This window comes from Lipotes vexillifer, unplaced genomic scaffold (genome assembly GCF_000442215.2).
Source record: "Lipotes vexillifer unplaced genomic scaffold, Lipotes_vexillifer_v1.1 scaffold1383, whole genome shotgun sequence".
Taxonomy (NCBI): Eukaryota; Metazoa; Chordata; class Mammalia; order Artiodactyla; family Lipotidae; genus Lipotes; species Lipotes vexillifer.
The window spans coordinates 54,066-69,114 of NW_006797683.1; the positions used below are offsets into that span (position 1 = coordinate 54,066).

Below are 15,049 nucleotides of genomic sequence, written 5' to 3' on the forward strand. Positions count from 1 at the left end.
CCCTACACTGTTTCACTGGTGAGTTCAGGAGCAAGACAAGGATGTCCTTTCTCATCATTTCTATTAAACACTGCCCTGGAAGTCCAAGCAAGGTAAATAAAGAATGAGAAAGAAGCAGTAAAACTGTTCACAGACATGAGGGCGTTAAATGAAAACCTAAAGGAATATGCCCCCCAGAAAGATAGTGATGTCATCAAAATGGAGACATCCCTGACTTCAGTCCCCCTCACAAGAAGACCAACTAACAACTATCCTTAAATAAGACACCACTGTGAAAATCCCAGAACCTGGGGGTGAGGCTGAAGCATGTCCCTGGACCACAGACTAAAAAAGACCACATTAGAAGGGTAAGAGGAGGATGAGAAAGAAAAGAGGAATGGCTCCACTCTGACTAAACTGCCTTCCCCAGGCACTGCACCAAGAGGGCCCCCCAGACCTACAAATCCTCCAATGAGGAAACAAGAGCCCAAGCTGGAAATCCAGCTCCCACAGCATTGTGGAACACTTTCTAGGAGGTTCAATGAGGTCTAACCTCACAGGATCACTGGGGGAATCTGTGGGGCTTGACCACTGGTAATCAGCTAGAGATGGCAGAAGAGGGGGGACAGGTCTATAGCAACCAGTGCACAGATCTTGGCAGATCACAGTTCTGCTTGCAGCAGTGCCTGAGCAGAGATCCCAGCCAGTGGCTCTAACCATCTTTAGAGCTGAGCCAGTGGCCCTGTCTAGCCAGGGAGCTTGGGTGGCAGTTCTGCCTAATTTGAGCCCCCAGGCAATAAGCCAAACCATACCAGCCCTGGACCCCATCCTATAGCCATGCTTGAGCAGGGAGCCAAGTCAGCAGTCCTGCCAACAGTTAAGCAAAGCCTATGGCCCTGCATAATAAGAGAGCCTGAACAATGACCAAAGATATCCTTGAAACCCAGCCCATGGTATCAGCTAGCAGCAAAGCGGAGCCTAATGGCCAGCTCCAGCGTATCACCTTGCCTGACTGCTGAACAAAGCCTGCAGATTCAACCAGGCAGGGAGCCTAGCCAGTGACCCTGCCCAATTGTAGAACATAGCCTACAGGCCCACCCAATGCAGAAGCCTGGACAATGACCCTGCTCTGATGCACAGTGCAGTCTCTAGAGGCTGCACTCTGGAAGCCCCTCCTGACAAGAGTGCCTGCCCAGGGACCTTGTCCAACAGCACAGCACAGCCAGAGACCTACCTGATCATGAGGTCTAACCTGGGGCCCTGCAAACTTGGGGGTATAGCTTGGGCCTCGCCTAATTTCAGAGCACAGCCTAAGGCTTTGTCAACCACAAAGCCCTGCCTAGAGCTCTACAAAGTACTGCCTGTGGCACGATCCAATCACTGAGAAGACACTTACAACTCACCAGACCAGGAATGATTGTGGAGCCCAGCCATGGCCCTATCCAATGGCAGAGTCCAAACAGTGGCACCACCTTAAAAGGAAACACAGCCTATGACCTCGTCTGACCAGATGTGATTGCAGAGCACAGTTAGTGAAGGCCCACCTGACCATGCAGCAGAGCCAGCAGCCCAACCTAATCAGAGAGCACACCCAGTAGACCTGCTTGAATGCAGAGCCCAGCCAGCAGGCTCACTCAGCCACAGTGTCTAGCCAGTGACAAGTCTGCTGACCACAGAGCACAAGTAGTGGCCTCACCCAAATAGAGACCCCCGCATAGTAGCAAGCCCCGCATATCCATGACACTACCAGCTGACCCATACGATAACCCATGTGGTAAAGATCTATGCCTGCTGAAGTGAATCTGTAAAGTGTGGAAGAGGAGAACGCTTGCTAAAGTGCACAGATACCAATGCAAGGAATCAAGGATCATGAAGAATCAGGAAAACATGACACCATAAAGGAAACTAATAAAGCTCCAATAATTGAACCTAGTGAAATGGAGATGGATAAAATGTCTGAAAGAATTTAGAATAATCCTCAAAGAATTTCAGTGAACTACAAGAACTAACAGACAACTACACAAAATTAGGAAAACAATGCATGAACAACATGAGCAGTTCAACAAAGACATAAAAACCATCCAAAAATAATCAAAGAGAAATCCTAGAGCTGAAGTATATGATGACAGAAATGAAGAATTCAACAAAGAGCTTCAACATCAGACTAAACTAAGCAGAGAAAAGAATCAAAGAACTGGAGGATAGGTCATCTGAAATTATCTGGTCAGAGGAGCAAAAGGAGAAAAGAATGAAAAAGGATGAAGAAACCCTATAGGTTTTATGGGACATGATCAAAACAAATAATATATGTATTATGGGAATCCAGGGATAGAAGTCTATTTAAAGCAATAATGGCTAAAAACTCCCCAAACATTGGGAGAGAAACAGACATCTAGATTCACGAGGCCCAAAAGGACCAAATATGTTGAATCCAAAAAGGGTTACACCAAGACACATCATGATAAAATTGTCAAAAGAAAGCAGCAAACGAAAATCAACTTGTCACATAAAAAGGGAATCTCCATAACTGGATTTCTCAGCAAAAACTTTGTAAGTCCACAGAGAGTGTGATGATACATTCAAAACACTGAAAGAAAAGATGACTGTTAACCAAGATACTACACCAGCCAAAGCTGTCCTTAAGAAATTAAAGATTTTCTCAAAAACCAAAGCTGAGGGATTTCATCACCACTAGACCTGTCTCACAAGAAATGCAAAGAGGAATTCTTCAAGCAGAAATAAAAGGATGCTAAGTAACATCATAAAAACATACAAATGTGTAAAACTCAGTGGTAATGGTAAATATAGGGTCAAAGTATTCTCTAATATGGTAATGGAAATACATAATTCATTTACAACTCTCATTTAAAAGTTTACAAACATGTTAAAAATAACCATAACTGTAACAATTTGTTATTGTATACACAATATAAAAAAGATGTAAATTTTAACACCAATAACTTAAAACGCGATTGCAGGGAAGTAAAAGAATAAAGTTTCTGCTTGCTATTAAAGTTAAGTTGTTATCAGCTGAATATAAGATGCTATCAATGTATTTTATGTAAGCCTCATGGTAACCAAAAAGGGAAAATCTGTAGTAGGTACACAAAATATTATGAAAAAGAGGTCAAGCCATACCACTACAAAAACTCATCAAGTCACAAAGGAAGACAGCAAGAGCAGAAACAAGAAATAGGCAAAACAGTCAGAAAACAATTAACAAAATGGCAATAGTAAGCTCTTCCCAATCAATAATTACATTTGGCATAAATGGATTAAATTGTCCAATCAAAAGACACATAATGGCTAAATGGATTTTTGAAAATCCAATGATATGCTGCCCACAAGAAACTCACTTAGCTTTAAGAATATATACATAAAGTGAAGAGATGGAAAAAATATTCAAGGAAATGGTAAGCAGAAGAATGGAGGGAGAGCTATACTTATAATACACAAAACAGACCTTAAGCTACATATGGCCAAAATAGATAAAGAAGGTCATTATATAATGGTAAAGGTATCAATTCATCAAGGAGATTTAAAAATTGTAATTATTTATGCACCCAATATCACAGCACCTAAATATATTAAGCAAATACAAAAAACTAAAAGGGGTAACAAACAGCAATACAATAATTGTCAGGGATTTTAATACCTCACTTTCTATGGTAGACAGATCATCCAGACAGAAAATCATGAGGGAAACAGTGGGCTGGAACAACACTATACACCACATCGACCTAAGAGACATATATATGGAACATTCCATCTGGCAGCAGAATGCACATTCTTCTCAATTGCGCAGAGAATATTTTCTAGATTAGATCATGTGTTAGGCCACAAAACAAGACTCAGAAAATAACAAGAGTATCAAAATTATATCAAGTATCTTTTATGAACACAATGGAAATGAACTAGAAATTAATAGCAGGAGGAAAGCTTGAAATTTTACAAATACATGGAAACTGAGCAACACACTCCAAATAACAAATTGATAAAAAAAAAAAAAAGGAAAGGAGAAATTTTTTTTAAATCTTGAGACAAATGTAAATGGAAAGACAATATATCAACACTTAAGGGATGCAGCAAAAGCAATTATAGGAGGGATGTTAATAGCAATAAATGCATACATCAAGAAAAAATAAAGATCTCTAGAGAGTCAAGATGGGAGAGGAGCAGTAGGACGTGAAATTCATCTCTCCCCGCAAATGCATCAAGAATACATCTACCAATGGAACAATTCTCACAGAGTACTGGCTGCACACTAGCAGAGGACCTCGGACACCTAAAAAGACAAGAAAGATCCCCGTGTAACTGGGTAGGACGAAAGAGAGAAGGGAAAAGGAAGAGGAGAGGAAGCAGGATGGGACCTGAACCCCTGTGAGGGGAGCTGAAGGAGAGGAGAGGTTCTCACATCCAAGGGGAGCCCCTCAGCAGGGACATCACTGGGACAGAAGGGGAGCTTCGGGGCCTACTGGAGGAGGGCCAGCAACCAGTCTGTGGCAGGCAGGACAGAGTGAGACCTACACAGATGGTCCCTGCCACAGCCCTGCGCATGCCAGCCTGAGACATGTGTCTGCTGGTGCAGATGGAGGCTAGGTGCTGGAGCGCAGGGTTTGGAGAGTAGACCGGGGGAGGGCACTGCTCCGGCTGTGAGTAAATAGCCTGAGCGGTGGGAGTGAGGAAGTCTGCAACCAGTAATTCTTGTGGAGAAAACACCAATGGCCATGGAAGCGAAGCACCATTGTTGAGTGACTCACAAGGGGCAGGGCCTCCATTGCAGCCTCACTACCCACGTGCTGGCCCTGACTCCCCAGGCACTAGGAAGGGCCCCTGCCGGGGCCAGCTCTCTCACAGCTGTGGCCGCTGGCTCCCCCACACTTCCCATTGCTGCTGGCCCCGTCCCTGCAGGAACCCCACAAGGGCTCCTGCAACCCCAGCCACTGCCACCTCCATGCCCCCTTCTCACTGCGGTGAACTCGTGTGCTCCAGGGCAGCCTCAGGAGCAGACCCCTGTGGGTAGCCCACACACAGAGGCGGGGCTGAAACCATAGCTGTGGCCCAGGGGTTGTGCAACTAAGGAGGAAAAGCTGAAGTCTCTCCTTGCAGCTGAGCAAACTGCAAATTGACTCTCCTGTGACCAGCTTTGCAAACTCAGTACCTATGGAACATCTGAACGGACGAGCGCTCCTGCAGCCAAGATGGGTCCAGCTTTAGCAGCTGTAGGCTTTGTGGGCACGTACACATGGGGGGGTTGGGGCAGGCCAGAATCTGAGCTGTCCCCGTAGCACCCACAGCAGGTCCAGATCCATGATTACTGCAGTCCTGGGGCCTGACTTCAGTGGATCTACTCTGGTGGCCTGGTGAAAACAATGTCCGAGAGACACCAGGGCCAACTGCCGGCACACCCACAGTTAAGGTGGGGCCGAGAGCAGTGCCAACAACAGTGTAACTTGTGAGCTCGCACAGTGGGTGAAAGGTGACACAACAGATCACACCCACGGGTGAACAGCTCCAGAGGAGGAATACTCAGTGGCTTCCCTCCCAGCAGGAGTGCTCCAAACCTGCCTACCTCACATCATGGATCAGAAACACAGCTAAGAAGCAGATCTGGGGGCTCTACTCCAACAACTAGGGAGCAGACCCTGCCCTACCAGGGCAGTGGCAACCACAGAGCAAAGGGGAAGCCCTGCGCAATATCCAGTGCAGGCTCTGGTCACCACAACACCAGTCACACCTCCTGTAAAGGGGAACATGGCCAGCATACACTGAGGAAAGAGATGGAAGACATCTATATGAAAAACAACCCTCGCACCAAAAAATATTAAATCCACACAGGCTACACAGGGACGTTCCCATGTAAAATGGCCCTCCAACACAGTCTGAGGGTCTGGCATTGGGTGGAAGAACCACCAGAGACTTTAGCCTTGAAGGCCAGCAGGGCTTGAGTGCAGGAGTCCCACAGGGCTGGGGGAAAGAGAGACTCCACTCTTGGAGGGGGCACACAAGGTCTCAAGTGCACTGGGACCCAGCACAAAGCAGTACCTCCATAGGAATCTGGGCTACATCTACCTAGGGGTCTTGGAGGGTCTCCTAGGGAGGCAAGGTTGACTATAGTTCACCGTGAGGGCAAGGACACAGGTAGTGGAAGCCCCAGGGAATACTGAGTGGAGTGAGCTCTCTCGGAAGTCCACATTTCAGCAACAAGACCCAGCCCCATCCAACAAACTGCAGGCTCCAGTGCTGGAAAGCCTCAGGCCAAACAACTATCAAGATAGGAACACAGCTCCACCCATCAGAAGACAGGCTGCCTAAAGTTGTACTGAGCTCGCAGCCACCTCAAAACACACCCCTTAACATGGCCCTGTCCATCAGAGAAACAAGACCCATTTCCACCCACCAGAGGGCAGGCAACAGTCCCTCCCACCAGGAAGCCTGCAAAAGCCCCTGGACCAACCTCACCCAAGAGGGGGCAGACACCAGAAGCAAGAGAAACTAGGGTCCTGCAGCCTGTGGAAAGGAGACCACAGAGAAACTTAGACAAATTACCAGTGGCATTTTTCACAGAACTAGAACAAGAAATTTTACAATTTGTATGGAAACACAAAAGACCCTGAATAGCCAAAGCAATCTTGACAAAGAAAAATGGAGCTGGAGGAATCAGCCTCCCTGACAGACTATACAAAAAAAGCTATAGTAATGATACTGCTACAAAAACAGAAATATAGATCAATGGAACCGGATAGAAAGTCCACAGATAAACCCATGCACCTATGGTCACCTAACCTATGACAAAGGAGGCAAAAATATACAGTGGAGAAAAGACAGTCTCTTCAATAAGTGGTGCTGGGAAAACTGGACAGCTACATGTAAAAGAATGAAATTAGAACACTCCCTAACATCATACACAAAAATAAAATGGGTTAAAGACCTAAATGTAAGGACAAATACTATAAAACTCTTGGAGGAAATTATAAGTAGAACACACTCTGACACAAATTGCAGCAATATCTTTTTTGATCCACTTCCTGGGGTAATGAAAATAAAAACAAAAATAAACATATGGGACCTAATTAAACTTAAAAGCTTTTAAACAGCAAAGGAAACCATATACAAAACTAAATGATAATGCACAGAATGAGAGAAAATATTTGCAAATGAAGCAACCGAGAAGGGATTAATCTCCAAAATATACAAACAGCTCAGGCAGCTCAATATCAAAAAAACAAACAACACAATCAAAAAATGGGCAGAAGATCTAAGTAGACAGTTCTCCAAAGAAGACATACAGGCACAACAGGCACATGAGGAGACTCTCAACATTGCGAATTATTAGAGAAATGCAAATCAAAACTGCAAAGAGGTATCACTTCACACCAGTCAGAATGGCCATCATTAAAAAGTCTACAAACAGTAAATGCAGGAGAGGGTTTGGAGAAAAGGGAACCCTCCTACATTGTTGGTGGGAATACAAATTGGTAAAACCACTAAGGAGAAGAGTATGGAAGTTCCTCAAAAAAAAAAGAGAGAGAGAGCTACCCAGCAATCCCAATCCTAGGTACCTATCCAGAGAAAACCATAATTCGAAAAGATACATGCACTCTGATGTTCATTGCAATACTATTTACAATAGCCAGGACATGGAAACAACCTAAATGTCCATCGACAGAGGAATGGATAAAGAACATTTGGTACATATATACAACGAAATACTACTCAGCCATAAAAAGGATGAAATAATGCCATTTGTAGTGACATGGATGGACCTAGAGATTGTCATACTAAGTGAAGTAAGTCAGACAGAGAAAGACAAATATCATATGATATTGCTTATATGTGGAATCTAAAAAAATGGTACAAATTAACTTGTTTATAAAACAGAAAGAGAGTCACAGATGTAGAAAAGAAACTTATGGTTACCAAGCAGGAAAGGGGAGTGTGACAAACTGGGAATATGTGCTTGGCATATACACACTACTATATATAGAAAATATAACTAATAAGAACCTACTGTATAACACAGGGAACTCTACTCAATACTCTGTAATGACCTATATGGGAATAGAATCTAAAAAAGAGTGGATATATGTATACGTGTAGCTGATTCACATTGCTGTACAGCCGAAACACAAGACTGTAAATCAACTATACTCCAATAAAAATTAATTTTTAAAAAAAGAGAAAGATCTTGAATAACCTAATTTTACTGTTCAAGGAAGTAGAAAGAACAAACCAAGCCCAGAATTAGCAAAAGCAAAAACATAGTAAAGATTAGCACAGAAATAACTGAGATAGAGAATAGAAAATCAATTAAAAATTTTTTAAATTAACAAGTTTTTCTTTGAAAAGGTAAACAAAATTGACAAAACTTTAGCTAAAGAGAACTCAAGTAAATAAAATTATAAATACAAGAGGAGAATTACAGCTTATAATACAAAATTACAAGTAATCATAAAAAACTACTATGATCAAACATCAACAAACTGGATAACCCAGAAGAAATGGGTAACTTCTTAGAAACATACAATCTACCAATACTGAATCCTGTATAACTCGAAAATCTGAACAGACCACTAATGAGTTGAATTAGTAAGCAAATGCCCCCCCAAAAAAGAAAAGCCCAGGACCAGACTGTTTCACTGGTTAATTCTACCAAACATTTAATGAATAATTAATGCTAATCCTTCTCAAAATCTTCCAAAAAATTGAAGATGACATAATACCCCCAAACTCATTTTAAGAGTCTATTACTACCCTAATACCAGAGCCAGATAAGGACACTACAAGGAAAGAAAACTATAGGCCAATATCCTTAATGAATACAAATGCAAAAATTATCAACAAACTACTAGGAAACCAAATTCAAGCATGTTAAAAGGATCATATACCAAGGTCAAGTGGGATGCATCCCAGCAATGCAAAAATGGTTCAACATATAAAAATAAATGAATATGAGGCACCACATGAATAGAATGAAAGAAGAGAATCATATGATCATCTCAACAAATGCCAAAAAAGCATCTGACAAATTTCAACATTCCTTCATGATAAACATTGGGAATAGAAGGAATGTACCTCAACATAATAAAAATCATATACAACAAACCTATGGCTAACACCATACTCAAAGGTGAAAGGTAAATCTTTTCCTCTAAGATAAAGATCAAGACAAGGGTGCCCACTCTCACCATTCCTATTCAATATAGTTAGCCAGAGCAACCAGGAAAGAAAAGGGTATAAAAGGCAACAAAATAAGAAAGGAAGAAGTAAAATTATTTCTGTTTGCTGATGACATAATCTTTTATGGAGAAAACCCTAAAGACTTCACAAAAAAACTATTAGAATAAACAAATTCAATAAAGTTTCACAATACAATACCAACCTACAAACTGATATATTGTGTTTTGATATATTAACAATGAATTAACAAAATATAACAAAATAAATCAATCCCATTTACAACAGCAATAAAACAACAAAATGATTTGCACAAAGAAAACTATAAGACTGTGATAAAAGAAAGTGAAAGAGGGAATTCTCTGGTGGTCCAGTGGTTAGGACTCTGTGCTTCCACTACAGGGGGCCTGGGTTCAATCCCTGGTCAGGAAACTAAGATCCCAAGAGCTGTGAGGGAAAGAAAGAAAGAAAGAAAAGAAGGAAGAAAGAGGAAGAAAGAAAGAAAGAAAGAAAGAAAGAAAGAAAGAAAGAAAGAAAGAAAGAAAGAAAGAAAGAAAGAAAAGAAAGAAAGAAAGAAAGAAAGAAAGAAAGAAAAGAAGGAAGAAAGAGAAAGAAAGAAAGAAAGAAGGAAAGAGAGAAAGAGAGAAAGAAAGAGAAAGAGAGAAAGAGAGAGAGAGAGAGAGAGAAAGAAAGAAAAATTGAAAAGGACACAAATAAATGGAAAGATATCTCACGGACTGGAAAAATTAATATTGTTAAAATATGCATATTACCCAAAGCCATCTAGAGATTCAATGCAATCCCTCTCAAAATTCTAATGACATTTTTTCATAAAAATACAGAAAACAATCTTAAAATGTGTATGAAACCACAAAAGACTCCAAGCGGCCAAAGCAATCCTGAGAAAGAAAAACAAAGCTGGAAGCATTGCCGTTCCTGTTTTCAACCTATATTAAAAGGCTATAGTAATCAAAAAGTATGGTCCTGGCATAAAAGCAAGTGTTGGGAAAACTGGATATTCACACGTAAATAATGAACTGGACCCTTGTATTACACTGTTCACAAAAATTAACTCAACATGGACTAAACACCTATATGTAAGAAGTGAAATCATAAAATTCCTGGAAGAAAACAGTGAGAAATCTCCTTGACATTGGTCTTGGCAATGATTTTATAACTATGACAACAAAACCACAAACAAAGGCAAAAATAAATAAGTGGGACTACAGCAATATAAGGGTTCTGCACAGCAAAAGAACTGATCAAAATGAAAAGGCAACTACAGAATGGGAGAAAATATTTACAAACTATATATATGATAAGAGATTAATATCCAAAGTATATTAAGAAGTCATATAACTCACTAGCAAAAACTAAATTATCTTATTAAGAAATGGTCAGAGGACCTAAATAGACATTTCTCCAAAGAGGATATTCAAATGGCCAACAGGTACATGAAAAGGTGCTCAACATCACTAATCATCAGAGAAATGCAAATCAAAACCACAAGTGAGAGCACCTCACACCTGTTAGAATGGCTATCATCAAAAAGATAAGAGATAACAAATGCAGGCAAGGATGTGGAGAGACTGGAACCCATGTGCACTGTTGGTGGGAATGCAAATCGGTACAACCACTATAGAAAACAGTGTGGAGTTTCCTGAAAAAAATTAAATATAGAACTATCATATGAATCAGCAATTCCACTTCTAAGTATATATATGAGGAAATGAAATCACTGTCTCAAATAGGTCTTTGCACCCCATGTTCACTGCAGATTATTCACAACAGCCAAGATATGGAAACAACCTAAGTGTCCACTGACTAACGAGCAGATAAATTGTGAGATGTGTGTGTTTAATAATCATGTATATATGAATATTATTCAGTCATAAAAAAAGAAGGAAATCCTGTCATTTGACACAACATGGATGAAGTCAGAGGGCATTACTCTAAGTGAAATAAGACAGAGAAAGACAAATACTACATGATCTCAGTAGGTGGAATCTAAAACAACTGAACTCATAGAAACAGAGAACAGATTGGTGGTTGCCAGGGCGAGAGTTGGGGGTGGGAATGAGTGAAAGTGGTCAAATGGTACAAATTTCTAACCTGGGGATACAATGTAACTATAGTTAACAATACTGTATTGAGTATTTGAAAGCTGCTAAAAGAGTAGGTCTTAAAGTTTCTCAACACACACACAAATGGTAACCATGTGAGACGATGGATTATCAAATATATACATATATATATATAACCTTATTGAATGGCAATCATTCTGCAATATATACATATACCGAATCATTACATCGTACACCTTAAACTTGCACAATGTTATATATCAGTTGTATCTCAGTAAAACTGGAAAAAAGAGTGGGTCTTGTAAAAAATAATAAACAGAAACCTCAATTAGAGTCGGGCTACCAGAAGGGGAACTCTCACAGCCTGGAGGATAGCAGAATCCAACAGGAAAAAGAAAGACTTCTCTTCTCCTTTCCTGGCAAGGACTCAGACAATAAAAAGCCATGTACACTTTGTTTACTATAGCTCCCTTCAACTTTCTTTTTCCCCTTTATAAAAGTATTGTTTCCCTTGCCATGAGAGGATCTGCGCCTGGCTCAACATGGTTGCAGACCCCGAATCATAATTCTCTGCTGATTCTGAGTAAACCCATCATTTCTGGAGAAATCTGGCAGTCTATTTGTTTTAGATCAACAATCTCATAATGCAAGTTCAGCAAGGTTACTGGATATTTACAAAAATATATAAAAACTGGCCATATATTGATATACACTAGCAGTGAGAAACTGGAAGATGAACTTAAATGATCAAGACCAGTTGCAATAGCATCAGAGCATATAAAATACCTAAGAATAATTTTAGCAGTATATGTATTAAACCTCCACAGAATTTTTAAAAGACCTGAATTAATGGAGAGATAAACCATGTTGGTGGACTGGAAGATCCAACATTATTAAGATATCAATTCTCCCCTAACTGATTCATAAATTACACACCATCCCAATCAAAACCTAAGTAAGCTTTTGTGTATGTGTAGAACTAGACAACCTGATTCTAAAATCTATATGAAAATGCAAAGTTATATATAGACATACATAATATTGACAAAGCACAAAGTTGGATAGCTTTAACTACCTGATTTCAAAATATTTAACAAAGCTACCATATTCAAGGAATTGATTCTTAACCTAAAAAGAAAATTTTAGAATATTATGATTGGTGTCTATCATTTTAAAATTTAATCTTCATACTCTTTGTTGTTGGAATAAACAAAAAAAGGATTTTTATATTGATATTTGTATTTTAATTTTATACTGGCTTTTTATAGCATTCTTCCTTAACTCATATATTTTTCCTTTACAAATTTTTATTACAAAAATTCCAATCAAACTTAAAGTCTGAAGAATGGCACCAGGAAAACACATACTAACCACTTATATTCAATAATTCCTACATCTGCTTTTTTCTTCACACACACATGATCTAAACATTAGTTCTCAGCAAAGAAACATTGTTTTCAGGAGGATTCACAGTAGTGACAAAGACCTGGACAATTGCTGACAGTTTTTCCTGAGGCTTTGGCTGAAAGGGGACTGACAGCAAGGACTGAGAATAAAACAAATTCCTAGGGAATATCTGATTCTTCTTTAGCCATGGTGACAAATAACCCCTAGAAATGGTTTTAGATTTACCTAATCAATCAATATGTCTTTTATACTAATGGTAGCAAGTACACACCAGTACAGATTTTAATTCTGTCTAATCTGTCAATGACAATTTGAATTACAGTACATGCTACTAAAAGTCAACTAAATATACAAATGGGTCAGTATAAAAATCATAGTGTAGCCTTATTTTTCTGAAACACTGTCAAGTTCGCTCCCCTTGCTACATTTTATATAGCTTGTTGTAAAAAGAACATAACTAGAAAAAGCTCATTCCCATTTTCCAGAAAACAGTAGATTATGAATATTTGACGGCTGTTCCTTCCTACAACAGTCTGCTCCTCACAAACATAATAAAGAATTGAATGCAATTATAAAAGTTACCTTGAAACAATAATACAATGAACGTCACTTAACAAAAAGTACATGAATGTACACCAATTACTAATTTTGAGGAAAATACTGATTTTATTTTTTGATATTTAGTTTTTATTTGATATTTATTTAATATTTTGATATTTATTTTTACTGATGTTTATTTTTATTAATTTTGAGGAAAATGTTTAATAATTAACATTAAAATCACACTGATTATATAATAACTATTGATGCAAGCATACCACTGCTCAAAACAATTAAACAGACTTACAAAGGCCAAATGTTTTTTAAAACAATATGAAATTATGATGAGTTGACTTTATAAATATTCTGACTTTTAAAGCAATTATATACCGCTTAATTTTTATACTCTTAATTAGTAATAAAAATACTATTAAAGAAAGAATAAACTAAGTAATATATATATTCTTGCTTTAAAATATTTAGGAAATTTTGAAACATGAAAATAATGAGAGCAAATTTGATAGTAATTACATACCAAAGCAACTCCTCCAGCAAAATTTTTATCACATATTTTTGCAGGATGTGTGGCTCCTATAAAAGTAGGACTTTTCTGGAAGCTAAAAAAAATAACAATTTTCCTCATAATTACATTTCAGTGGTATTATTAATGATAATCAGATCAGACACAAGAATGTAGAGATAACAGGTAGTAAAAGTTTACTAGCCAAGAGACATCAAAAAATTGTATCACTCATAATTAACCTCCTTTAGTTATTTCAAAACTTTTATGTAATTTTACTTCTTTCAGGTAATTTTATGTCGTTTGATAAAGGATTTTAAGTCTTACCTCACATTAGCTACTTGAGGACAAAGAGGTTAACCTACATTTTTTTCCCATCCCATGGTGTCTACCAAATTTACAGAACTCAGTATACATTAAGTAAATGTTTATTTTTCATAATTAACATATAAAATCATTTTGGGTTATTTCTTTATACAAATATGAAATACTATACTCACGCAAATAAGTATGCAGTATGATGAGGTTGGGAGAGAAATTCGTATTTCCATTCTAAAAGTCTATATAATATATGATTAGGATGTCTTGTAGTAGAAATTTTGTTTTTGTTTGACCAAATCTCTATGGAAGATATTCTAACAGTCAGTTTTAACTGGGTAAGCATCTAAATGGAGAAAATAAATGAAATTTTTAAAATAAATTTGAACATTATATTAAATTTTTGTAAAGGTATATTTAAGACATTTAATTCAGTATTTTGAATGTGGAAACTCTTCAACAGCACAGCAAAATACTATATATATCAATTCATATTACCTATAATCTTACAGAATATATTTAAAAAGTAGTTTTAAAATACTTACAGTGTTAACAAAGCCAATGATCTGAATAACCTTCTGTGTAACAACTTTTACATCAGAGCCCATGTAATCAAACTGAAAAAGATAAATTATTATTAAAAAACAGTGGATACCATTAATATACCACATAACCTTTATATCTATAATATGCTATATACTAAACCAGCCAGAGGGCTACATTCCAACTGAAATCCAGGAAATGCATATTTACATTTGTACATGTAAATGTATAAATAATAATTTATTTAAATAAATTAATTAAATGTATAACTTTATATGAGATAAATAAAAATATTTGACAACATTTAAAATATTTAAATAATGTTTAATGCACTTGTAGCATTATTTATTTATAAAAATTGAATCATAAACTTTTAAAATGTTGTTTCAAAATATACTTATTTCTAAAATACTACATATAATCACAAACCAAAAAATATATGCATAAAGAGGGAAAAATCTTCAATAAAAGGTTCACTGTT

At 38.0% G+C, this 15,049-nt stretch overlaps 1 protein-coding gene across 1 annotated transcript in view; it reads right to left on the reverse strand.

Moving 5' to 3' along the window:
* Positions 1-14,633, reverse strand: part of LOC103073917 (disintegrin and metalloproteinase domain-containing protein 5-like) — a gene marked incomplete at its 3' end in the record, with an annotated part of 66,291 nt that extends 51,658 nt beyond the window's left edge. The window contains exons 1-2 of the mRNA XM_007469792.1: positions 14,571-14,633; positions 5,141-5,439 (exon numbers count right to left, since the gene is read on the reverse strand). Coding sequence (XP_007469854.1) covers positions 5,141-5,439; positions 14,571-14,633 — 362 coding nt within the window. The remainder of the gene's footprint in view (positions 1-5,140; positions 5,440-14,570) is intronic.
* Between the last annotated feature and the right edge of the window lie 416 nt (positions 14,634-15,049).